Genomic DNA, 27,859 nt, shown 5'->3' with positions numbered 1-27,859 from the left:
TCCTCTCCACCCTCCCTTATGGCCTTGCTGACTGCCTGCCTCTGAGATTCATGGATCTGTAAATGTTTCAGATGCATGCAGAAGAGCCCTGAGGTTTCTTTTACAGTCCCCAAGAAAGAAATTTCCTTACCATGAAATCTTCATGGTCAGTAAGAGCTAAATTCAAGGTCAAATTTTGCTTTTAAATTGAGAAAATCTTGATGTGCAGTTGCAGACGTTTGAGAGCACCTGATTTTAATCTTTGGAAATAAGAATTGGGACCCACCCTAAAAACACACCTTTCTTTTCCAGAAATCTCTACTATGGTTCCATGATTTTGAATTGCTCAGTGATAATTATATTTGGCCAGTGAACATTTTCCAGTGTAAAATTTCCTAAGAGTGGAAATCAATATAATGATGTGTAGATTTCCTATATTTCAAGTTAAAGGTAATTAAGGGAGTGGTCTTCATTCTTTGTTTACCTGGAAGCAGAAAGGGCAAACATCCACACTGCTTTTTTATGTACTGGGCTTTGCATTCCTTCAAGCAACCAGAGGTGCTGTAACTGCTGAAATTCTTCAGTTTCATGTTAGGATTACATTCTCCCCAAGGGTACTCCTGATGGACTGTCTAAAGACAGAAGAAATGCCTGATTTAAATGAATCCACACATTGTCCATCAGAGAGGTTGCTTTACAGCTCTTTAATATTTTTAATTGAGTGTATTTGCCAATTTTGCCTACTCTATTAACCTTAAAATCCCTAAACGTAAATGCAATAGTGATAATTTGACATATATTCCAAGCTCTAATCAATGAAATCAGACAGATTAACTCTAAAAATTATCTCATATAAGAAAAACAAAAATCATCTATATAAATGTTTGATTAGCATATTAACTTACCCACAAAACAGCAACCAAAATCACAAGAAAAAAATCTTTCACTGAGCATAATCCTGTCCCAGGCAACAAGGTAAGTACTTTCTTCATGGACCTGCATCTAAACTTCATGATAACTATGAGAGGGAAATATCACCACCCCTGATTATGCAGACAGAGCATGGAAATTCAGGAAATTAATTAAGGAAATTACTGAGAAAGTGGCTGGCAAATGGACACCTGCCCAGACCACATCGAAGCTCTTCCCACAGTCATTTTCACCTTCTCAGAGTTCCAATGAGAAAACTGCATAGCTCAGCAATTTGGGTGTCTCCCCTATGGCCCCTTGTGTTTCTGATGAAATTCAGAGTCGTGCTGGATTTGATAGGAGTTTCAGCTTTCATTTTACTGTGTGTGTGCATTCGCTGTATTCTCTAAATCTATGCCTCCAGATGAAGGAAACACATCTGAAATGAACTCTGGCATGCCCAGTGGGGCTCTAACAGCTTGGAGAAGGGGGCTTCTATAGAAAAGTAGCATTTGTGTTGAAGGCGTTCATCACCCCACCACATTCACTCAGACTGCACTTTTACCTTCACTTGGCGGATTGTTGCCCGAGCATGCATGCCCACTGGCGACGACAAGCCTAGACCATCGAACTGTGGCACTTTCCTTGGAGAATGGATAACAAAGATGATTCCAGCATCAGCAAAACCCACTGTTGGGTTATCAGTGAACGCCTCCTGAAACAAAAACATCTGTTCCCCCAAGTTGCTCAGTGGTTATATCTGTTCTACATAAGTTTAGGATTGAGTTTTATCATCTCATGAGAGCTTTGACTTATCTAAAATCAAATTTCATAGTAAAGCTTCAATATTAAGGTTTCATATAAAAGCTGTGAAAATTAAGCACCTAAGATAAAGTCCAGGTTTTCATGAATCCCATTTCACCTTGGGGTAAATGCCCCGAGTACAAAAGATCACTGTTAATGGTTCAATTATCGTAAGCAAAAGGAATGGACTTAAGAATATAATGATTTTTGTTGAATAACAACAGTTTATGTAATTACATTTTATAAATGTGTTTAATACTCTATTTTTAACTCCAAACTCTATTTCTCATGGACCTGACATGATTTTCTAAGAAACATGTAATTGGTTAGTCTGGAATAACATTTCAGTGGTGTTGAGTTGCTGCATTTTAAAAATATTTGGTAAATTCTATTTAATAAGATGCATAACTAATATTTGAGCTGACCGAACAGTTAATATTTTAGTGACCTGAACCTATTAAATACATGTACAATTATTGATAGATGCATGCTTTGCTGTGTGCTGTGTTGTGTTATTTGAGCATAAAGAAAACTACCTTGAATGGGAAATAGGAAAAAGTTATGATGCGATACTGTAAGAAATTCTTAAAAGTGGCCAGTGGCCTCTTTCATGTAGATTGGGAATTGAGAATCAAGAAGACCAGGTGTGTTTCTTACCTTTGACATTAATTATGTTGTTTTTGGATCCTATATCCATCAACATTTCAAAATCTTCAATAATGAAATCACAATAATGGAACAGAATATCCTCTAAATTTACAATACTAGGAATGTTTATGCAAGAAATAAAAGGAGAACACAGTGGGAACTATACCAGACACCTTTGAAGAAACACCGCTGCATCTCCCAGGTGTTTGAACACATGTCCCCCTAGCCTGAACACTGAAAAACTCTTAGGCCAATTACAACTTTCCAAAAACTAGGCTTGGGCAAAGTCCATTTTGTACAGCATTCTGTACATAGCAATGAGTTTTCATCACTTTTACAGATATAGATTCTTTGATTTGTCAAATGTGTATGACTAGTTGCCTTCTTTACATGAAAATCTTTCTAAGATCTTTTAAATGCATAGAGTCATCTTCAATTATCTATTTAGAATACAATTTTGCAACTTGGAAATTTCTACTTATTTTATAGTGTGACTATTTCCTGGAGTCACAATAATGAAAGACAGTTAAAAGTCTCCAGGTTATGCTCTAAATTGTTCCTTTTTTATTTCTAAGTCAATAGTTATATAGAATCACGGGAATCTAGGCTAAACCAACAAAAGCTGAGATAATATATAATTTCTAAGAGCTTTTTTACAGGGTAGACGTTTCTGGTCACATTTTTTGATTCTCCTAATCCCACTCCCCCCTCTCATTTGCCTTCAACTTTGTCTAGACTGAAGAAAATTCAGTACCTGATTGACATCGAAGACCAAGTTTAAGCCTCTACCAGACACACTCACTTTTTCCTTTCCTTGCTTATTTTCACCATGATTAAAAGTAAAGCAATTTCCATATTCAGTGAAGACATGTGCAAAATCCTCCAATATGAAAAGGAACGAGATAAAATACAGTTATTAGAGTGTTTTGTCATTTCAAAGGTTTAAATTGTCTAACTTCAAAAAAAAAAAAAAACCACAGATGTCTAAATGAGAATATAGAAACATCAGAAAGAATGGCCGTCTGGTGATTTATACATGTCTTCAGGGATAGTTTTCATTTAGAAACATATACACTCGTCAATTGGCCTGTGATTATATAAAGAATACATTTTCACATATAATTAGACATCTTTTCCATGCACGCAAACACTGCTTGTTTTATGCTTCCCTGTGGATCTGTGGCAGTGTGTTTCACCTGTGAACTACTTCAGGACCCTGCCTTTGAGAAACCCCTTTCCCTCCGTGCTCACTGCAGGTCAATCACGTCACTCTGCTCCCTTGACCCTCCCGTACCAACGTCTCTGCCGCAGAGCTGGGCCAATCTCAACAGCCCACCCTCTCTACTCTGTGATTGGTTCAGGAATTGGTATGTGTCACAAAGAGAGCCAATTAGCAACTTCCATGGGCTTGGGGCATGGATAATGTAGTGTCAAACTGTAATAATGGGAATCTGGTGTTGCCAGCAGCCTCCGTGTCTCTGAGTGGGGAGGGCTCATACAGGAAACAGCCATGCAGAGTTATGAGACGGAAACAAAGACAGGATCTTAATGATAGTCTTGGGCTGCCTTGGTTCAGTGTTTTCTGAAGCCAATTCTACTCTTAGGCTTCCCACTTGAATGAAATCAATTCATTTCTTTTGCTCTAAAGCTTACTAGAATTGGGTATTCATAATATGCAACTTGAAATTCGTCTCTAATGCAAAATTTCTGGGAGCTGAGTTTGAGCATGATGGTAAACAAAAAGCAACCTAGAACAATTTCTTCTCTAAAGTAAAATTGTAGCCAGTGGTTTCACCTCTGTCAAATGTCTCTCAGCTAATTTTCCGTTTCCTACATGCCAAAGAAGGCTACAACAGGGATAAGAAATTGAATCCAAGAGTAATGACTTTGTGGAATTTACTTAAAAGCACTTAAGAAAACAGATTACAAAATTGCTACCTGGATGGCCAGTGCCGTGGCTCACTAGGCTAATCCTCCGCCTGCGGCTCCAGCACCCTGGGTTCTAGTCCCCGTCAGGGAGCCAGATTCTGTTCCGGTTGCCCCTCTTCCCGTCCAGCTCTCTGCTGTGGCCAGGGAGTGCAGTGGAGGATGGCCCAAGTTCTTGGGCCCTGTACCCGCATGGGAGACCAGAAGCACCTGGCTCCTGGCTTCGGATCAGCATCAGCGTAGTGCGCCAGCCGCAGCGGCCATTTGGGGGGTGAACCAATGGAAAAAGGAAGACCTTTCTGTCTCTCTCTCTCACTGTCCACTCTGCCTGTCAAAAAAAAAAAAAAAAATTGCTACCTGGAAAATGGGATCCACTACTGACATATCTTTCCATTGGCAGATTCCAGATATCTCCAGCACTTTTTCTTAAATGTATATTAATCACATAAAAATGAAAACTGAATTGCACATGTGTTATGAGTGAATATATATGTTTATGTGCATATATCTGTTAACAAAATATTTCATGGATATATAATATATACAATTTTCTTATTAAATGCTGGATCCACTCATTTTCTGTAGTTTTTCTTCTCCTTCTCCTTCTCCTTCTCCTTCTCCTTCTCCTTCTCCTTCTCCTTCTCCTTCTCCTTCTTCTTCTTCTTCTTCTTTTGACAGGCAGAGTGGACAGTGAGAGAGAGAGACAGAAAGGTCTTCCTTTTTCCATTGGTTCACCCCCCAAAATGGCCGCTGCGGCTGGCGCACTACGCTGATGCTGATCTGAAGCCAGGAGCCAGGTGCTTCTGGTCTCCCATGCGGGTACAGGGCCCAAGCACTTGGGCCATCCTCCACTGCACTACCGGGCCACAGCAGAGAGCTGGCCTGGAAGGGGGGCAACCGGGACAGAATCCGGCTCCCCGACCAGGACTAGAATCCGGTGTGCCAGCGCCCCAAGGCGGAGGATTAGCCTATTGAGCCACGGTGCCGGCTACTGTAGTTTTTAATATGACAAAAATAAAAAATAATAGTGGTTGCTTAATGATAAGATTATCTTGGAATAGGTTGTGATGAATGAGAAAAATTAAAACTTTTTTGTTAAATTATTTACCTGTTGGAAATACTATACTGCAAGAAATGTAATCAACATTCAGTTCACTACCTTTCCTTATGTAACTGTGTGAAAGAGGAAATTTGTCTCATGTGTATTCCACAAATCTGATATCATAAGACCAAGTTGATGAAATATAATCTTTGAGAAAATTAAGATGGATTCCCTGTGGGAGTAAACTTTATCCCAATATGAAACAGCACAGCAAAGTAGTCTATTCTATTGATAGTGTTGGAGAGATATTAAATCATTACCTTTGGGCCACACGGCTTTCCAAAAAACTGACATTTCAACAAAGTGTTGTTGTTGAGATAAAAACCATTGTTCCTGACAAACTCTGTAATGCTGAAGTTTTGATGACTTGCAACAAAATCCATAGCTTCTTTAGAAGCAGTAGAATTTGCTCCAATATCCTGAAGATGGATGACTTTGGATACAATATCCCATAATAAAATCACCATACCAAATTTGGCTACAGCATCAGATTGAAACCTATTAGTTGGAAGAAAGGCAATGCTTAGAATAATAAAAGCTGGTGATTAGCCAGAAGACAGACACTAAGCATCAGGATTCTATCAGCTCCTCTTTTTATCTCCTGCACTATACTCCAATCAAGAAAAATTGGATTTCAGTGGTCTTTGACACATGGTGAAATTTACCCTGCATTTGTACATACAGTTTTAGTTACTTGGAATGTTCCCAGACCCTACTCTGAATGAATCCCAATGGATATGTATTCTCTCCTTCAAAGAAAGATCTGGGAATGTGTAGTTGTTAGCACCTAGGAACCGGATTTCCTGGGTTCAAGTCTCGGGGATGACATTTTCACTGTGTTAGTTTCAGGTGTCTTTTCCAGCATTCCCTTCCTGGTACCTATCTCGTTACACCGTGAGGTCCATAGTAGAGCAGAACCTGAAAACACTGCAGCTGGTCTGCAGAGTCCACTTGTGGGGGAGCGGTCAGCAGTTTTTCAATCTCTCCCTTCTGCTTCCTCAAATCCTGGGCGAGGTGAAAGTGAGACCTGCTGAAGCTGCCCTGTGTCCTGCAGGTCACACACACTTCTAGGATCAGAGGGAAGAAGATGTGCGTTACCAGCTTCTAGGCGTTTCCCTGTCTCCACATGTGTTTTTCCTTCTGACTACCGGCACTGCTGACTTTGGGGCCAGAAACAGACCACAGACTCACAGTGACTGCTCACCCAGCGAGAGCTTCCTCCCCAGAAATACATCTCTTACTCCATGTCACTCATAGCTGTCTGTTTCTCCAGTCAAGCCCTAATCGTTACAGCCACGTAGTGGTATGACTTACCAAATGCCTTCATCTACCCGGCACTTCATTTCCTCCCTTGTTAAAAATAGTATATGTTCATATAACCTATCTCAACAAGGATAAAAAGAAGTATTTTTCTGAAAACTTGTAGAAGGGTACCGGGACTATAGTGACTATTAGGTAAGTATTCATTAAATAAATGTCTCATTATTGTCAATGTTCTAGCAACCAAAGCAGAAGTAATGTACGTATCCTAAAATCTGTGTTATTTTGTGAGCCTCATTTTGCTGAGAAATTCCTGCTTTGTGTTAGGTACGATTCTTTATTTGCATGCTTCTTATTCTTTTCCAAATATGATCATTACTTCCATATTTTGAATTCTGCAAGTTTTGAAACTAAGCAAACTCTCTCTCTTTAAATTGGCTGCTAGAAAGCATAGAGAGGACTGTGTGGTCCATGCTTGGTACATGGACAGGGCCATGTGGTACGGGGCTTGTGATCATTCCTGGATCTGCTTTATGTCATGTACTCTAGTTTTGTTTTCCTTGATATTATCTTTTATATGTATGTAGTTTTCCTTTCTAGCACAAATATATATGAAATCCTTTCCCAAAGTGGATCATACACAAAACAAAACAAATGAGGGCGAAAAAAACATGTCAAACGAGCCTTTTATATGTTTTCAGAGATGAGAAAACAGTTTTCATGATCAGCATCTTATATAAAACTTCACTTAGCCATGTGGGATCCTTGCAGAGACAGCCCAGGTACCAGAGCCCTGTGAAGGGCCTGCTTTCATCTCATTCTTTCATCCTTCCTTCTCCGTTCCTTTCTTATTGAAGATTCATTTATGTATTTAAAATTCAGAGTTAGAGAGGGAGGGGTGAAAGAGAATGAGAGAGAGATAGAGAGACAGAGACAGAGAGAGAGAGAGAGAGAGAGAGAGAGAGAGAGAGAGATTTTCTATTCACTGGTTCATATCCCTCCTAAGCTTCATATCCGAGTCACGGCACCATTATGTCGCTCCCCCTCTTCGCGGAGGAACGACACAGGACCCTGCGCTGTTCTTTTGTCTGCTCGGCCCTCCCCGGGTTTGCTGCTGGTTCTTCCCGGGTTGGCTACCGTCCTTCCACCTCCGTGGAAGGGCGGTCCCCCCTGCCACTTTCCCCACTTCCGTGGGGGAGCGGCACAGCACACCGCCAGCCGGCTCTCTCGGGGGCTGCTCAGATGTTCCTCTTAGATGTTCCCCTTAGATGTTCCTGGTGCATGTTGTCTCTCTCCTCCTTTATAGTCCTCTTCCACCAATCCCAACTCTGCTACCCACACGCTGAGCACGCTGCTCTCCTCCAATCAGGAGTGGGATCAGCTCCTGCAGGTTACTGGTTAAACTGGAGGCAGCTATGTAAAAGTTGTTTTTACTCCTCTCCCAGTGCCATATTGTGGGAGAGCAGATGCATAGAATAAGTCTTAATTCCAGTAACTTAGTCTAGTCCGAGTTGCTCCCCACAGGTTCACTGTTGGATGGCTGCAATGGCTAGGGCTGAGCCAGGCAGGAACCAGGAGCCAGAGGCTTCATCCAACTCTCCCACAGAGGTGACGGGGCACAAGCACTTACTTGAACCATCATCTGCTGCTTTTCCCAGCGCTATTAGGAGGGAGCTGAATGAGAAGCGGAGCAGTGGGGACAGGAACCAGTGCCCACGTGGGATGCTGGTGTTGCAGGTGGAAGCTTAACCAGCGATGCCACAACACCAGTCTCTCAGTTCTCTTTTCTGAGACACTATTTTTTTTAAAGAGATTTACTTATTTATTTTGAAGGCAGAGTAACAGAGAGGAGAGAGAGAGGGAGGGAGAGAGAGAGAGAGAGAGAGAGGTGTTACATCTACTGGTTCACTCCCCAATTGGCCACAAAAGCCAGGACTCAGCCAAGACAAAGTCAGAAGCCAAGAACTCCATCAGAGTTTCCCACATGGATGGCAGGGACCAAAATCCTTGGATCATCATCTTCCACTGCCTTCCCAAGCACATTACCAGGAAACTGGATGAGGAGTGGAGCAGCTGGAATTCTAGCCAGAACTCCAATGAGGGTGGCAGGTGTCCCAAGTGGCGCCTTACCGCACTGAGCCGCAATGCCAGCTCCTCTGAGAGTACTCAGCCTCTGTTGTAATAGTATTCCACCTCACTGCAGTGTGTCCCAAGCCTTACCTGTCGTGATCAAAGTATTTCTGGGACTCTTTTGAAGAGTTAGCAGTTTACATTAACAACAGATACTGGGGAGAAATGCGATGTGAATCACTAGTAGAATGATACACCTCAAAGCTATTTCAAGTTTCTGACAATGCCTCACAGGATACCAGAGTTCTGCAACCAAGAGTGTTGGATTTAGGAAAAAGAAGGGCAGAGTCGAAAGCAGTTTATTTGCTTCAGCTTGTTTTTCAGAGAATGTATCAGACAAACTTAGCGTGCAGCATTGTGTTTAGAGAGGGCCAGATCACCACAGACAAGCAACAGTTAAAGCTGCAAGAAAAAAAAAAATTAAAATAATTGGAGGCAGATTTTCTGAAGGCATGATGTGTGAAGACATGTCCTGCAAACAGGAAGAGCCTCCCAGCTCTCTCTTTTCTGCATCTGGGCCACTCCTTAGCTTTTTTTTTTTTTTTTTTTCAGGCAGAGTGGACAGTGAGAGAGAGAGAGACAGAGAGAAAGGTCTTCCTTTTGCCGTTGGTTCACCCTCCAATGGCCGCCATGGCCGGCGCACTGAGGCCTGCGCACCACGCTGATCCGATGGCAGGAGCCATGTACTTCTCCTGGTCTCCCATGGGGTGCAGGGCCCAAGCACTTGGGCCATCCTCCACTGCACTCCCTGACCACAGCAGAGAGCTGGCTTGGAAGAGGAGCAAACCGGGACAGAATCCGGCGCCCCGACCGGAACTAGAACCCCGTGTGCCGGCGCCGCAAGGCGGAGGATTAGCCTAGTGAGCCGCGGCGCCGGCCCTACTCCTTAGCTCTTAGCATAAAAGCGCTAGCAAGTTGCTTCTCAGGCAGGCAGCTGCTGTCGGGGGCTGTGATATCCCCTCCACACACCACAAGTATGTGCAGCTTTCCGCTGAGCAGCTCCTGCTCGTGGCTGCTGAGCTGGCAACACCCTCAGCGAATGGACCCCTGTGTCCACTACCAGATCCTGCTCCCAGATCCTGAGGTTCTGGAATCTTGCACCGGCTCAGCGTCCATGCTCCCTCATGTAAGCGTCACTGGATTCTGCCCAAGACAACTCAGAGAACTGCAGGGTTGATCACACGTGTGGGAAGTACAGATACGATAGATAAAAAGGCTAAAAGGCAGAAAGGATTCCTTGAAACGTTCTTTTAAAAATGGATTAAACTCAATAAATAATGTTGAACAATATTAGGAACAAGGAAGTGAAATTTTGTGTGATGTATTGATTTTGTGATTTTTGTGTGATGTATTGATTAAAACCAAAATGGTTTTTATTGGCTTTTTTTTTTTGGCTTTAATTTGAACTTTGAAGTCTTGCTGAGTAAGCCTCTAAGAAACATTGCTTAGATAAGGATTACCTTATTATGTTACTTAACATATGCTGAGAAGGGCCAAGTAAAAGAAAATAATAAATATATTGTTCTGCTTCAACAATTTAACAACTGGTAACCAGTTATTAAATCCATCCTGATTATGCGTGGTAATGATTTTAAATGTGCTTCCCCAAAATGCGTGACCCAAGTACATACATTTCTGATGTTCCAGTTGTCTCAGTCCTTCATTGAGTCCTGCCAAAACATGCCCAAATATGCCACATATTAACAAGGTGTGTGTAGGTTTTTTAAATGATGTATTTATTTATTTGAAAGGTAGAGTTACAGAGAGAGAGAATGGGAGAGAGAGAGGTATCGTCCATTCTCTGGTTCATTCCCCAAAGGCCAGGGCTGGGTCAGGCCTAAGCTGGGAGCCAGGAGCTTTATCTGGGTCTCCTGTATGGGTGCAGAGGCCCAAGCACTGCTTTCCCAGGCACGTTAGTAGAGCGTTGCATTGGAAGTGCAGCAGCCAAGACACAAACTATCACCGGTATAGGATGTTGGAGTCACAGGAAGTGGCTTAACCTGCAAAGCCACAACTCTAGCTCCCCAGATGTGTGTGTGTGTGTGTGTGTGTGTGTGTTGTGTGCGTGTATGTACATCTAAGATTTACTTTATTTATTTGAAACTCAGAGTTAGAGAGAGAGAGAGGTCTTCTATCCACTGATTCACTCCCCAGATAGCTATAATAGCTGAGGCTGGATCAATCCAAAGCTGGGAGCCAGGAGCTTCTTTTGGGTCTCTCACAGATGCAGGGGCTCAAGGACTTGGGCCAGTTTCTGTGGCCTTCCCATACACATTGGTAGGGAGCTGGATCGGTAGCAGAGCAGCCAGGACTTGAACTAGTCCCTATATGTGATGCTGGCATTGCAGACGGCAGCTTTATGCACTACGCCATGACATTGGCCTCAAAATATGTCTATTTTACAAATTGTTTTTGGAAAAGCAGAATTGGAACGAATGTCTGAATTCTCTTCTCTTTTGAGCCAATTTAAACATGTTACATGTCTCTCATTAATTAATAATATCTGTGATATAAAACTCTTTTCTATTTTTATGAATCATGATTTTATATTTTATTAAAAGTCAGTTAATACTGTTTTAAATTTAAACAGATTTGGAATAAATAAGAAACATGGTGATTATAAAGTTGAAGGACCCTGAGTTTCTTGTCCCAAAACAATAGATTAAAAAATACCAGTCCCTATTATATCCAGCCATTAGCTGATTTTAATGAATAAAACTGATTTCAAAAGTTTTTAAGTAAATATAATGGAAATTTATGATAAATTTCATGATGAAGACATTTTAGTGGAAATTTTTTACCCAGAAATATTTGAAAATCACTTAAACATGTTCTAAAGAAACAAAATCATGAACAGTATTGCAATTTCTGGAATTAATTGTGAAATTTAATTTTCTTGAACTGCTGCTCGATGTATCTTTATGAGGTTAAGTCATCCTATTTGTGCAGTTGTTAATTCATGTGAAAGAAACTTTTCAAAATTAAAGTTAAGAATTATTCTTTAACCAACCATGAGTGAAGCTAAATTTGCATCTCTGGCTGCACTATTGAACTTTAACTATGGAAGGTTCATTTTGATGAAGTCATCCAATGGGCAAAAAAAGTGAAGAGGGGAACAATGTTATTCTTCATTGCTGTATTTCTTTTAAAGCATGTCCTTTAAAAATACATTAGCAGGCCGGCGCCGTGGCTCACTGGGCTAATCCTCCGCTTTGCAGCGCTGGATTCTGTCCCGGTTGCCCCTCTTCCAGGCCAGCTCTCTGCTGTGGCCAGGGAGTGTAGTGGAGGATGGCCAAAGTACTTGGGCCCTGCACCCCATGGGAGACCAGGATAAGTACCTGGCTCCTGCCATTGGATCAGCGCGGTGCACCGGCTGCAGCGTGCCAGACGCGGAGGCCATTGGAGGATGAACCAACGGCAAAGGAAGACCGTCCTCTCTCTCTCTCTCTCACTGTCTACTCTGCCTGTCAAAAAATAAATAAATAAATAAAAAATAAAAAAATAAAAAAGTTAGCATTAAAATGCACTAATCTGTCACTTTCCCTATTTACATATTAAGTTTATTTTGCTTTTAAACATTTATGGCATGCATTGTTTGTTTAATTTCATAGCCATTACTAAAGTAACTTTGCAGTACTGAGGAGTGGAGTATTAAACAGGATGTGCTCTTACTGTCACATACACTGGATAGGCCCCTGGAACCAATCACATAGTAAACTCTTCCTAATAATCCCAAGTCCCTTGACCAAATCTCCCCATGCTGCGTATCCATTTCCTGTTAATAAGGTAGTTTCACCAAAAGGTTATAGGAATTGAGTTCTATCAGCAGACCCCTAGCTGATAACTGAGCAACTGATAATATTCAGTTTTGCTTTCTCTCAAATAACTTACAGATCACTGCACTCCCTGGCCACAGCAGAGAGCTGGCTTGAAAGAGGGGCAACCGGGACAGAATCAGGTGCCCTGACCAGGACTAAAACCCGGTGTGCCAGCACCGCAAGGCGGAGGATTAGCCTAGTGAGCCACAGTGCCAGCCCAGTTCATGTGGTTTAAACAAGGGTTTTCAAACCACTGCAGATGCCTCATTGTTCTCATATGGGCTCTGGTTCCTGTCCCGGCTACTCATCTTCTGATCCAGCTCTCTGCTGTGGCCTGGGAAAGCAGTGGAAGATGGCCCAAGTTCTTGGGCCCCTGCAACCGTGAGGGAGACCTGGAAGAAGGTTCTGGATTCTTAATAATAAAATAAATAAATAAAATCTTTAATAAATAAATACCACCATCTAACACAAATCTTAAATCATTGATTTGTGATTTGAGCTATGAGAAATACATTGTTTCATACAAAGAATATAAAAGAATTGAAATCATAGAGCATTAAATATTTTCTTTAGATATTTTTTAATCTGTTTTAGTCATCTTTTTAATACACTTTGCCTGTAATCACTTCTTTAGCTGTGCCCCATTAATTTCACATGTTGTGTTTTAATTTTCATTCATCTCAAAGTGTTTTCCAGTTTTCTCTGTGAGTTTTCCTAGAACTTGTTGGTTAGTTAAATGTGCATTGTTTGATATTCTCATATTTGTGAGTATGCCAAATTTCTAATTTATTTCTATGAAGACTGATGAACATATTTTAATTGATCTATAATCCTTTCAATTCATTATACCTATTTATGCTTTCATTTAGTCTACCTCAACAGAATGAACCATGTGTATATGAGAATAATGAACATTGTCTCATAAATGGGTAGAGTTCTGTAGATGTTTCTTGAATCTAATTTGTATAAGAATGTTCGAGTATTTTAAGTACTCTATTGATCCTCTCTCTAGTTGCTCTACTGATTATTAATGGAAGGTCTTGAAGTGTCCTGACTCTCTCTCTCTCTCTCTCTCTATATATATATATATATATACACACATATATATATAATTATATATTCATTATGGCGTAAAACTTCTATCATTATAAAATACTTATATTTTTGTCTAGTAATATGCAATATTTTAGAGTCTGTTTTTTGAGATGAGTATAGCCACTGTAGCTTTCTGATAGTTGCATAAGAATACCTTTCAAGGTTTGTGGAAATGTACACATTTCTATTGGCTGGCTCACTCCCCAAATAGCTGCAATGTCTGTGACTAGGATAGGCAGCTGCCAGGACCCTGGAACTCTAACCAGGTCTCCTACATGAGTGCCAAGGGCCTAAGTACTTGGGCCGTCTTCTACTGCTTTCTAAGGTATGTAAGCAAGAAGCTGGAGTGGAAGCAGAGCAGCTGAGACTTGAACTGCTGCTCTGATGTGAGATGCCAGTGTTGCAGGAGGGCAGCTTTACCCATTATGGCCCCTGGATCTTATTTTTTAATCTAATTTCTGCCTTTTGATTGGCTTGTTTAACAAATTCACCACCCCTTGCTATTCTCATGGTAAAACTGGGAATTCTTAAGGAATGGGACAGGCACTTTGGACCTTGCTAAAGGTAAGTTTTGGGAAAAGCAATCATTTTGCACCCTAAATTTCCACCAGGACCCCCCTGACTGCCTATTAACCCATCTGACTCCTGACAAGGAGGCTGAATGCCTTCTCTATGGTCAAATAGCTGGCAAATAGGCGATCTTCAGGAGGTCTCCACACCATAGAAAAATCCAACATGTGAACTCGCCTGCAGGAGCTCACTGGGCAACTCTGGCCTCCTCCCTGCAGACTTGGTACACAGTTAGAGGATGGCAATTTTCTGATGTGACAGCAGTAACAGAGCATAAATCAAGTGTGAGGCTTTTTCACACTCAGGGCCCTGTGTGACTGCCCCAGGGAACATATCCATGAAGTTAGCCCTGCCTCCACTACATCAACTATCTTGCCAGAAGTACCACAACATTTCATATGTCTGTGCATTTGCACAGTACTTCTCTCTTCCAGTTCTTCCTCACATCCACCTCTGAGCCTCTGGTCTTGTAATACCCAGACTTTTTTGACACCCTAAACAGATAGTTACTCTGTTCTCTGTGCTTCTGGAGCCATTGAAAACAACTTTATTGTAGCATGCAATTACCATATTACATTGTGATTTTTACTTTTTTAATATAATTTTTTACTAATTAATAAGCTTTAAGGCAGGAGTCAAAAAATTTATATCTATTTTTCAAACATAGAAACTGGAACCTAGCATTTAATTGTAATAGAAATGAAAGTCAGTAAAGGAATAAATTAATAAGCTTCTTTGCTTTCATGGAGCTGTGCTTCCAAGTATAAGAACTTCAATAATTTTACATATGTTAAATACCACGTCTTTGGTCAATGCTAACATTTATGACAGCCACTCAAGAAAGCTTATGTTAGCAAAGAAATAAAGATTAATTTTTATGCAAACAGTGATTTTTACCTGTTCAAATTACAAAACGTCACGGCTGGAAACTCCATCTTTTCCACGTATTGCACCTCTACAGACGTTGTGGTTGGCCATCTGAAGTAGTTGAACAAGCGACCGTAGATCTGCCACACCATGAGTGAGACTGAGCCCAGGACAACAGCGGCCCACATCGCCTGGCGCCACTTGCTCTGGTTCCGGACAATGTTGTGCACCCCGTGAAAGGAAGTGGAGATGGCAAAGTCATGGTCAAATTTCTTGCGGTCAGTGGGAGATGGCAGGGCTTGCTTCGAAAGGTAGAGCTTTATCTTTTCTATGAGTCCTTACGATTTTGCCCAAAAAATAACAAAAAAAGTAGTGAGTTAGGAAACCTTGGTCTTGTGTGTAAAAAACATGAGCCATATGAAGCCAAACAGGTTACCCCTTTTTATGTGTTATTTTTAAGGACTCAAAATTATTTTGCATTGGATGACTTATTTAGGAGTCAAGAAGTACAAGTGTTTCCTACATGAATCTATTGAGAACATGCTAATGCTATTCAGAGTGACTACTGTTAATGCAAATATATTCATCGCATCATATTAATATGAGGTTAATTCCAGCCTCAAAATCAACCCACCTTGAATGAATTTCCTACAACATGTAATGTTTTAAAATCCAGCTTGAATTGTTTTTGGAATTTTTATTTATTTGATAAGCAAAGACAGAGGGAGAAGGAGAGGGAGAGGGACAGGGAGAGGGACAGGGAGAGGGATGTATACAGAGAGATCACATTCTTTGATGAACTACCTAAATGCCCACAATGGCATGATCTGGGCCAGACTGAGTCCTGGGGCTGGGACTCAGTGTAGCTTTACAACATGGGTGCCAGAGACTCAACTACTTGAGCCATCATCTTCTGCCTCCCAGGGTGCACATTGGCAGGAGTCTGGTAATGGGAGCGGAGCTGGGGGTTGAACCCAGGGAGTATGATATGGAAGGCAGGTATTCCAAGTGGCACCTTGCCTGCTAGAACAAATACCTGCCCCTGTAATTTTTAAAATACCCTTCTTAGATGCCATGGACTACAACAGGCTCACTCTTCAGAGCTACATCAGTCTTATTCTTCTGATATTTTAAATGGAGCTAAAAGCAATCTGCTCTTCAATTAATCTTTGTCGTATGGTGTTGGAATTTATGGTGAGAATGTGCTCGCTTCGGCAGCACATGTACTAAAATTGGAATTTATGGTGAGTGCAGCTTCCATGCTTTATATGCTTCCATAAACAATAGTTTTGGTTTTGTGGGTTCTTTAGTCTGAATGTTTACAGTTGCATCATCAGTTAAGAAATCTATTTTTGGGGCTGAAGTAGCCCCTTGACAGTAGGGACTCCATTTTGGGGCACTTGCGACTCCATTCTGGGAAAGCAACCCCCCCACCGTGAGACTCTGGTCTGAAACTATGATCTCAAATAGTCGGACAATAGCAGTGCACTATATCACCCTTGGCAACGCACAAAAACCCCCTAGCATGATTGCTCAAGCTTAAAAATAAAACGGTTGCACCTGGGTTACCTGAGCTAATAATGAAGATGTGATTTGTCTATGTCTTAAGATCATAATTGCTGATTGTAAGATACTAGCAACCGCTTAGCAACCGTGTATACTCTCCCCCCTCCCGATTTTGCAGTTTTTGCCTTTATAAACCCTATGCTGTAGTTCCTTGGGGCTCCTCTGTCCTTGTATGTTCAGAGAGCCCCAACATGTTGGATCAATAAATCTTTAACCCTTTGCTGGTTGGATGAGAGAAAAGACTCTTGGAGTCGTTCCTCGGGCGGTGGGCGTTTTCGGACCCTAACAGGGCCAGCACTATGGCTTACTTGGTTAATCCTCCGCCTGCAGCGCCAGCATCCCATATGGGCGCCGGGTTCTAGTCCCGGCTGCTCCTCTTCCAGTCCAGCTCTCTGCTGTGGCTAGGGAGGGCAGTGGAGGATGGCCCAGGTGCTTGGGCCCATGTACCCGTGTGGGAGACCAGGAGGAGGCACCTGGCCCCTGGCTTTGGATTGGCGCAGCACCGGCCATGGCGGCCATTTGAGGGGTAAACCAATGGAAGGAAGACCTTTCTGTCTCTCTCTCTGACTGTCTAACTCTACCTGTCAAATAAAAAAAAAAAAAAAGGAAATCTGTTCTACCTCTTCATAAATGAACTAATCTTTTTAAGACTGTCAATATTCAAAGAATATTTGTTGATATTGATTGACAAGAACCAATGAGAGTTGTACTAAAATATTTTGGAGATATTATATATATAATATTTGGAATTTTATTTTGGTTTAATTTATTTTAATTTGTCCATAGGAAAAGATACAAAGACTCCTTTTGCTCAGGGAAGAACACAGCACAGTTCAGATGATGGGCTGGGCCTTGCAATGGGAAGTCTAACTTCCAGTTCAGCCCTCACCTCTTATAACCTTGCATCCTCAGCCAAGTTTCTGAATCTCACTCATTCCTCTTCTGCCTACTGCAGCAACAGTTTCTGCTCACAAGTTGGTTGTGTGTACTAGGTAAGATAATGTGTGGAGAGAGCTTAGCACTGACCTAGACCTTGATTGTTACTCAACAATATCAGCTATTTTTTCTACTAATTCAGTAGTGATGTGGTAATGGTAAAATAGTTAAGGGTTTTGATAATTGTTTAAATTCTCACACAAGAAACAAGTACTCCACAGCTCATGAATGCTCATAGTAAGATGAATTAACGTTGTGTCCTTTGCTAAAAATCAGGAAGTATTATTTTTGTTAACTGTCTATCATTAATTTACTCTCAAGCACTGTCAAACTCTACTTATCATTAAATAATTGACACAAACAACTAGCTACAGACTTTCTCAGACGTGGGTGCATATAATATGCACTTAGCAACATTTTCTGAGGGAGCCCATTTCATTGTCAGTGTTTGGTGGTGCTCGCAAATTACACTGTGATTATTTTCTCAAGACTATACAACAAATCAAGTTGAACTAAAATCTTAAAACAGCACCCACCTAGTGTTCTTTGTAATATCAAATTTGATAATATGTATGTAGCAACTGTCTCAGTCCCAGGCCAAAGTAGGAAACATGGAAAATGGTTTTTTTTTTTTCATTCTTATTAGTTAGCAAGATAAATCTAATTATTGGGTTCTTTTGTGTATTATGTGGTCATTACAAACACCTGTGAAGAATTCATTATTAAAGGGGTCACTCAGTCTCAGGGCACCTTCATCTCCTCTATTACAGGCATCAAATCCAGGAGGAGGGAAAGTGATCTGATAACTGCAACTGGCCCTGCTAGGTATGGCTGTTTGCAAGCTTCATCCTGAGACCATGTCTCACATGCATCTGTCAGAAACCAGCCAGTCCATTTAATACAGATCTGCTCCTAGACCACTGGTTGGCATTACCGGAACATTCTCAGCCCTTTACTGGGTTTTAGGACATGTTTAAAATAATGTGCTGGGTGAATAGTGAAAAAACAAGGCTGTGCCTGACTGCCAGAGGGATTAGAATGGGTTAAATGAGCAGCGCCCTGGTCTGTAAGGCAGAGAGCTCTGCTTCCTGATAGAGTGCATGCTGGGGAATGAGGGCAAGTGGCCCTCACATTGAGTGCTGATCATCATAGGGGCATTTTGAGGAAGACAGAGCAAGTGTTATTCCGTTTAAAAAATAAAACCTGCAGGCACATTATAAATGTAAATCAAAAGGAGCAAAACAACAAAGAACAAACAGAATAGATTCTAATATGCAGTCGTATTTTAAACTAGTTTTTACTCTCTTGTATAACTTACTCTTTGAGCAACATTTTGCAAATTTATTTGACCTATATCATGTCCATGTAACACTGGAATTCAAACCAACCAAATGGATAAATTAAAAGAATACCCTTCCTTTGTCTTATTCCAAGCCCCTTGGGGTGAAGCTGGTTCTCAGGACCTACCTCCCGCAGCGTGCGGCTGAGTCTGCTCCATCAGTGACTTCGGTAAGCAGGAGTCTTCAGGCTGTGTTTGGTTGTCATCAGTAGCAATCTTCATTTTGTGGCCTTTATATAAAATACAGCAGTTGAGGTTGTAAAACATGAGGGCAATTTAAATATTTGTGTTGCTATGTTCTGCTTCTCAAACTACATAAGCTATAAACCAATGTATTGGCAGAGCCAGCAATGGGTGTTTAAGGACTGATGAGAAGCTATCATGGAATGAAAAACAGAAAACTATCTTTAGGAGGTCATTTTCTAAAAATAAAGAGATTTAAATGGACGATCCTTATCAAAAACCTATGGTTTCACAGGAGCTCTGTCCAGCCCAACTGACAGATGACCCACCTGGGGGTCTCCTCAAGTTATATCTCTCTTTACCCTCATGCAATTCCAAATATAAATGTAGATGAAATAACTTTTGGGTGGAAAGGGTTTTTTTTCTTGTTGAAGTCTTTTAGTATTTTTATTTATTTATTTATTTATTTATTTTGACAGGCAGAGTGGACAGTGAGAGAGAGAGACAGAGAGAAAGGTCTTTCTTTGCCATTGGTTCACCCTCCAATGGCCTCCGCGGCCAGCACACTGCGGCCAGCGCACCACGCTAATTGGATGGCAGGAGCCAGGTACTTCTCCTGGTCTCCCATGGGGTGCAGGACCCAAGGACTTGGGCCATCCTCCACTGCACTCCCTGGCCACAGCAGAGAGCTGGCCTGGAAGAGGGGCAACCGGGGCAGAATCCGGCGCCCCGACCGGGACTAGAACCCGGTGTGCCAGTGCCACAAGGCTGAGGATTAGCCTAGTGAGCGGCGGCGCCGGCCCGTCTTTTAGTATTTTTAACAGATGAAATTGTTTATAACAGAAATAGTAATGAAAGCTACAAAATAAAACTGCAGAATACACGTCCTCAGGAATAAATCGTTTTTGGAAGAATATATGTGTTGCAAAACCTTGACACCACTTGTTTTGCATATTAACATTTTGAAAAATCATTCAAATTTGTTATATTGAGCAAAGAATGCTCATTTTGTTTATAAATGGCACCATCTCCTGACACAACTCAGGAATTGCGTGTATCTCTACCAGCTCAAACCTGCGAATTTGCAAAGGTAAAATTTTACAAGCATCTAACCAATTACTACTTTTTTTTTTTTAAAGATTTATTTATTTTATTGGAAAGGCAGAGTTACAAAGAGGCAGAGGTAGAAAGAGAGAGAGAGAGAGAGAGAGAGAGAGAGAGAGAGATTCCATCCACTGGTTCACTCCCCAAATGGCCGCAATGGCTGGAGCTGCACCAATCAGAAGCCAGGAGCCAAGAGCTTCCTCCAGGTCTCCCACACTGGTGTAGGGGCCCAAGGACTTAGCAGTCTTTCCCAGGTCATAGCAGAGAGCTGGATTGGAAGTAGAGTAGCTGAGTCTTGAACCAGCGCCCATAGGGGGTGTCACCACTGCAGGCTGTGGCCCCTACACCACAGTGCTGGCCCCACCAATTACTATTCACATGTATTTTACATATTCTTGGAAACTTGGAAATTTGGGGCTAGTTACAGTTTTGAAATTCAGGACCTGCTGGGCAGCATAGCAGTCAGCCTCACTAGTCCCCACGCCTTGCTCGACTTCCCTTACTCTTTCTACTCAGTGTTCAGGTGCACTCCGGCTGCATGGTGACCTACAGGGTTAATATTGCCAACTGGCCCAGTTGTCAGGTAAGTGCTGCTGTAACTGCTAGGGGAAGAGCAATTGGTTGCTTTGAGTTTGGGCACAGACTAGTAGGGAGTGGGGCTTGTCCAGAAAGCTCAGACCAGGCTGGAGGCACAGTGACAAGGGACTTGGGGTGGCCATGGAGGGAAATGCGTGGACAGAAAATTCCAGAGAAAACGACAGCGAGGCTTCAGAAGCTATACTTTACCTGCTTCATAATTTAACCAAGGCTCTGTCGTGAGAGCAAACTGGCTTAAAGCTCACTTACTGTTTCTGCTTCCACGTCACTTCCTCTTTCTTCCCAGCCACAACCTGTGAATATTTCCTCCATGGCACTGTGTGTGATAAAGAAAAAAGATGGAAAAAGGAAAAAGGAAGACAGATTGGTTTTCCCATTTCCTGCCTATCCTCTACTGGATCCACACAGTCTAGAGTAAGTGTTTCCTAATTTTATTGGCTGAAACTGTCCCTCTTCTGTAAAAACATTAAAAATATTTGATCTTACGTGGATAGCTCTCCATTTCTCATTTTTTGTTGTTGTTTGTTTCTTTTTAAGATTTATGTATTTGAAAGGCAGAGTTACAGAGAGAAGGAGAGATTGGGAGACAGAGAGATCTTCCATTTGCTGGTTCACTCCCTAGTTGGTCCCAACAGCCAGATAGAAGCCAGGAGCTAGGAGCTTCATCTGGGCCTCCCTTATGGGTAGCAATTGTCCAAGCTATCTTCTATTGCTTTTCCCAGGCCATTAGCAGGGAGCTGGATTGGAAGTGGAACAGCTGGGATTCCAACCGGTACCCATAGAGGATGCTGATGTCACAGGCAGTAGCTTTACCCACTCCACCACAGTGCCAGCTCATTTTTTCTCTTTTAACGTGAAGCATCCAATAGTCTTTCCTGTTTCTTTTTCAGTTCTGCCAGTACCTCACTCCTTGCATTCCCAGCTCTCAGCTCAGGCCAGTTGGGCCCAGCTAGAGGCTTCATGGGCATTGAAATGAGTGGACTCAGCAGATGGGATCCCTCTCTGTTTGTCATTCTTTGTGAGTCTTTCTGCTTCTCAAATAAATAATTTTTGAGAATACTTCACACTTGGCCTTGCTTTACTAGTGACTTGAATAAATTTGAATTTCTTCTTCTCTACGTAGTTAGAAAATCAGAGCTCTATATCCTCTTCATGGCTATACCTTGTTTCTTCTCTGTCATTTCAAGTTTCCTAAATTCCTAAAATCCACTAAGAGTAGTTTGGTGGTGGTGGGGGCTGGCATTGTGGTGCAGCCAGTTAAAACACTGCTTGTGACATCAGCATCCCAATTCATAGTACCAGTTGAGTCCCAGCTGCTCTAGTTCAGATCCAGCTCCCCAGTAATGTGCCTGGGAAGGTAACAAATGACGCCCAAGTACTTGGTTCCTGGCCACCCATGTGGGAGACCCAGATGGAGTTCCTAGATCCAGGCTTCAGCCTAGCCCAACACAGCCATTGTAGCCATTTGGGGAGTGACCCAGCACATGGGAAACCTCTCTCGCTTGCTTTCTCTCCCTCCCTCTCTCTGTCACTCTGCCTTTCAAATAAATAAAACATAATTTAAAAAGTTCTTAAGTGGCCAGCGCTGTGGCTCACTAGGCTAATCCTCCGCTTTGCTGCGCTGGCACACCAAGTTCTAGTCCCAGTCGGGGCGCCGGATTCTGTCCCATTTGCCCTTCTTCCAGGCCAGCTCTCTGCTGTGGCAAGGGAGTGCAGTGGAGGATGGCCCAAGTACTTGGGCCCTGCACCCCATGGGAGACCAGGAGAAGCACCTGGCTTCTGGTGTGCCGGCAGCAGAGGCCACTGGAAGGTGAACCAACGGCAAAGGAAGACCTTTCTCTGTCTCTCTCTTGTCGCTCCCCCTCTTCGCAGAGGAACGACACAGGACCCTGCGCTGTTCTTTTGTCTGCTCGGCTCTCCCTGGGTTTGCTGCTGGTTCTTCCCAGGTTGGCTACTGACCCTTCCACCTCCGTGGAAGGGTGGTTCCCCCTGCCACTTTCCCCACTTCCGCGGGGGAGCGGCACGCCGCCGGCCGGCTCTCTCGGGGGCTGCACAGGTGTTCCCCTTAGATGTTCCTGGTGCATGTTGTCTCTCTCCTCCTTTATAGTCCTCTTCCGCCAATCCCAACTCTGCTACCCACACGCCGAGCACGCTGCTCTCCTCCAATCAGGAGCAGGATCAGCTCCTGCAGGTTACTGGTCGAACTGGAGGCAGCTGTGTAAAAGCTGTTTACTCCTCTCCCAGCGCCATATTGTGGGAGAGCAGATGCATAGAATAAGTCTTAATTCCAGTAACTTAGTCTAGTCCTAGTTGCTCCCCACACTCTCTCACTGTCCACTATGCCTGTCCAAAAAAAAAAAAAAAAAGTTCTTAAGTGAGGCCAGCGCCGCAGCTCACTAGGCTAATCCTCCGCCTGCGGCGCCGGCACCCTGCGTTCTAGACCCGGTTGGGGAGCCAGATTCTGTCCTAGTTGCTCTTCTTCTAGTCCAGCTCTCTGTTATGGCCCAGGAGTGCAGTGGAGGATGGCCCAGGTCCTTGGGCCCTGCACCAGCATGGGAGACCAGAAGGAAGCACCTGGCTCCTGGCTTCGGTTTGGCGCAGCCTGCCGGCCACAACGCGCCAGCCATAGCGGCCACTTGGGGGGTGAACCAACGGAAGGGAGACCTTTCTTTTTCTCTCTCACTGTCTAACTCTGCCTGTAAAAAATAAATAAATAAATAAAAATTCTTAAGTGAAAATATTATATAAGTTCCCACTTTCCTTATTCTAGTTTCCCTGTTCATTACAGCTGATCTGAATATATTTGACAGGTGACAAATTTTCAAATTCCTTCCTCTTCCTTGTCTACTGCCACATACATACTCACATACAGCTTAATAGTTAGAAAAATCAAAACCCAGTGAGGATCTATGTCGCTCCCCCTCTTCGTGGAGGAGCAACACAGGACCCTGCGCTGTTCTTTTGTCTGCTCAGCCCTCCCCGGGTTTGCTGCTGGTTCTTCCCGGGTTGGCTACTATCCCTTCCACCTCCGTGGAAGGGCAGTTCCCCCTGGCCACATTCCCCACTTCCGCAGGGGAGCGGCACACCGCCGGCCAGCTTTCTTGGGGGCTGCACGGGTTCCCTTAGATGTTCCCCATAGATGTTCCTGGTGCATGCCGTCTCTCTCCTCCTTTATAGTCCTCCTCCGCCAATCCTAACTCGGCTGCCCACACGCCGAGTACGCTGCTCTCCAATCAGGAGCAAGTCCTACAGTTTATTAGTTGAACTGGAGGCACCTGTGTAGAAGCTGTTTACTTCTCTCCCAACGCCACATTGTGGGAGAGCAGATGCATAGAATAAGTCTTAATTCGAGTAACTTAGTCTAGTCCGGATTGCTCCCCACAGATCTACAGTTCTGAATTGTCCTTATCCACTGCTTTTGTGCAAGTAGTATCAATAGCAGAAAACTACTTATTCACACTGATACATGCAAAAGATGGAATCAAAACAAGCAGATAAAACACACACACACAAACACACAACAAACGTACCTTTCATCTGAGCTTGACTTTGAGTTCAAAGGGTAAGCAACATCCAGAATCAATATGCAGTGTCTAGACAAGTGAGTTTGTTCTGGCCCAGGACCATTATACAAATGCATAAAAATATTTCCAATCAATCCTACTTTTGAAGAAAAAAGTAGTTTTTATGTGTTTTAATAACAATTTAGGTTCTGCTAATTTTCAGATACCCAAAAATATTTAGTTTTGGATTCAGACTTTGTATTTCACTGTTGTTTGAGGCAATGCCTGGCTGTGAATAGTGATATGATTTGTTTTCAAGAGAGAGAAGGTAGAAACTACAGGGTGTTTGTGTGTCAGTGGGACAGAGGGTGTAACATCTCCTGAACTGAGCAGGAATCCTGAGACCAAAAAATGAAGAAGAAAGTGCCACATGAGAATCAAAGACTTAATGAAGGCAGCTTACACATTGGATTCCAGCTAGGGGCAGCAAGCAGTACAGACACAGCTACAGCAAGTTTTTTGTTTGTTTGCTTTGCTTTTTAGAGAAGAAGGGTGAGTGCCAAGTGTGTGTGGGAGGGCCAGACTCCATATGGCATTATTATGACTTGTTGCCACTCAACAGGGTCTGCAGAAGAAGACCATGTAAAAAGTACTTTGCAGGGCCAGTGCTGTGGCCTACAGGTAAAGCCGCAGCCTGTGGCACCAGCATACCATGTGGACACCAGTTTGAGTCCCCACTGCTCCATTTCTGATCCAGTTTCCTGCTAATGCCCCTGGGAAAGCAGTGAGGGTGATCTACCAGCTTGGCCCCTACGTGTGTGATACAGAAGAAGCTACTGGCTCCTGGCTTCCAGCCACTGTTGCACCAATTTGGGGAGTGAACCAGTGGTTGGAAGATATCTCTCTCTCTCCCTCTCTGACTCTGCCTTTCAAATAAATAAATAAATAAATAAATCTTAAAAAAGAATACTTTTTAAATTTAGTCCAAAATAGACTTTTTGGGGTTAACAATCTTGGAAAGAAAAATCAAAGCAAGGTCACATCTTAGCACATGTTTAAGGTAATAAATGGTTCAGTAGTGTCTTGCTTTTGGTTTGTAATAAATGGAACCGATAGAGTCATTTTCTGGTATGGGCTGTGTTAGTTTTTTTTACTACAATATATTCTTTTTTTAGAAATCAGGTAGAAGAAATTAGCCAACATATTCTATCTATTCAAAGCAAATATGTTCATGCATTGGTAATGAGAGCATGTGATGCAGAAAGTGACCTTGAGATATCAAGTCCAACATTTACCCTTGGGACAGTAATCCCAGAAATATGGAAGAAAGGTGGAAGATACATGAAGATTTGTTGTTGTTGTTGCCTTTTTTGTTTGCTGGTCTATCCAACTGCATAGACTAATGACTAGCAGATAGGAGAAAATAAATACTTGTTGAATAACTAATAAGTTTGTCCTAGGGGTGAGTTTTTTTTTATTACTATGACATGAGAAAATTATTGTAATTTTCCCAACATTTTATTTTGAATAGTACAAACTTACAAAAAAGTTACAAAGACTCAACAATGAATACTCATGCAGTCTTTACCTCATTTCACCAAGTTTTAACATTTTCTTACATTTGTTTTGTCTTCACCCCTAAATGCTTCCTCCTCTTATCTCTTAAATGCAAGGACATCTACCCTGCCTTAATACAATATAAAGACCTCATTCAGGGAACTTAACTTTTATTTCAAATGCAACCCATACTCTAATATTACAAATTTTTCCCAAAATTAACTATTTTTTTCAAGATTTATTTTATTTATTTGAAAGAGTTGCAGAGAGAGGGAGAGAGAGAGAGAGAGAAAGAGAGAGAGAAAGAGAGAGAGAGAGAGAGGTTTTCCATTTGCTTGTTCATTCCCCAAATGGCCACAATGGCCAGAGCTGAGCTGATCTGAAGCCAGGAGCTTCTCCCAGGTCTCTCATATGGGTAGCAGGAGCCCAAGCACTTGGGCCATCTTACAGTGCTTTCCCAGGTGCTTTAGCAGGGAGTTGGATCAGAAGTGGAACAGCCAGGACTCAAAGCGGCACCCATATGGGATGCTGGTGCTGCAGGCCAGGGCTTTAACCCACTGCACCACAGTGCCAGCCCCACCAAATTAACTTTAAAGTGTTCAGTTTCACCAATCATAAACCCAGTCTAGAGTCACATGTTGCTTTCAGTCTTCACATACAGAAGAGTTCCCTGGCCACTAATTTATCTGTTTGTTTTGGTCCTCTCATCCCATTTTTATTTTGAAAGGGTTCATGTCAGATGCTTTGCAAGATGTCCCTCAGTTTGGAGTCGTGCAGTTCATTGCTTGGTTCCAGGTGATGTATTTATGGGATGAGCACCATGTGGATGATGTTGTTTGCTGTCATGGGTCCCATCAATGAGTCTATGACCTCAGCTTCTCCTGTCTTTGGTGACAGTAAGTTTGATCTCTTAAAGTGTCAGCCAGAGTTCTCCTTTGTAAGAGCACCACTTCTATTTTGTAATTAATAAGCAATATATGGAGGCAATGATTTGAGATTAGACTATCTTGTTCTCATTTTCTCATGCAATGATTTTCAGCATACATCAGTGAATTTTTTTGAAATAATTATTGGCATGGTGATCTATTTCTACTATATTTTTTCTCTATGTATTTGCTGGTATTATCCTATAACAATGAGCTTTACTTTCTGCTATTCTGATTTAAAAACAATTAAATACATTTGAAAATGCATGTATTGCTTTATTATTTTGTACATGATTACCTATTCCTATTTATTCCTTTAAAAATTCTTTAAATTGGTATTATTCCTGGAAAATACTAATTTAAAATGAGCTTACTATATTTATTGATATCTTATTTTCATAGTTATCTACTAAAAGTAACTTAAAATATTTTAGTAGAAAAATATTAATAATTTGATGATTCAAACTTGTAATACTTTAGATTCAGGTTAACCAATTAAAAGCACCAGTGTATTCAGTTGTAGACAAGAGATAGGATTCTTTATCATTTTAGCTCTTGCTTATCGGAGAGTTCATGAAGAAAGAGGTAACACAGTACACAGACATACTCACTTCTGGATGTGCCTTTTAAATAATTCCATAATTTACTTATGTTCTATTCATTTTATAGTCTTTTGTCAGATATACTAGAAACCAAACCTCTAGATTTCTTGGTCAAAACAACAGTGTATCACATATTTTATTTCTTTATTCTACTTTAAATAATCATTTATTCTTTACTTAATGTATTCTAAGCTGATCTTCTGTATATTAAGAGAATCGAAAATGAATCTTGATGTGAATGGAAGGGGAGAGGGACTGGGAAAGGGGAAGGTTGTGGGTGGGAGGGACGGTATGGGGGGGAAGCCATTGTAATCCATAAGTCGTACTTTGGAAATTTATATTCATTAAATAAAAGTTAAAAAAAATAATCATTTATTTATTTGACAGAGATACAAGAAATGACATGGAGAGAGACAGAGAGATGGTCAGAGGGAGCTC

General features: G+C 42.0%; 1 protein-coding gene and 1 pseudogene across 1 annotated transcript in view; both read right to left on the bottom strand.

Moving 5' to 3' along the window:
- Nucleotides 1-19,148, bottom strand: part of ASIC5 (acid sensing ion channel subunit family member 5) — a 36,672-nt gene extending 17,524 nt beyond the window's left edge. The window contains exons 1-6 of the mRNA XM_002716885.4: nt 19,078-19,148; nt 15,139-15,445; nt 5,629-5,866; nt 3,095-3,220; nt 1,454-1,603; nt 464-611 (exon numbers count right to left, since the gene is read on the bottom strand). Coding sequence (XP_002716931.3) covers nt 464-611; nt 1,454-1,603; nt 3,095-3,220; nt 5,629-5,866; nt 15,139-15,445; nt 19,078-19,108 — 1,000 coding nt within the window. The 5' untranslated portion in view covers nt 19,109-19,148. The remainder of the gene's footprint in view (nt 1-463; nt 612-1,453; nt 1,604-3,094; nt 3,221-5,628; nt 5,867-15,138; nt 15,446-19,077) is intronic.
- LOC138843473 (ATP-binding cassette sub-family E member 1-like) overlaps nt 1-27,859 on the bottom strand; it is a 1,090,710-nt pseudogene that overhangs the window by 981,704 nt on the left and 81,147 nt on the right.

The sequence above is a fragment of the Oryctolagus cuniculus genome, chromosome 8 (assembly GCF_051225735.1).
Source record: "Oryctolagus cuniculus isolate XC-2025 breed Fujian yellow rabbit chromosome 8, ASM5122573v1, whole genome shotgun sequence".
Classification (NCBI taxonomy): domain Eukaryota; kingdom Metazoa; phylum Chordata; class Mammalia; order Lagomorpha; family Leporidae; genus Oryctolagus; species Oryctolagus cuniculus.
Note: the sequence above shows the minus strand (reverse complement) of the source record. Positions and strands in the feature narration are given on the sequence as shown.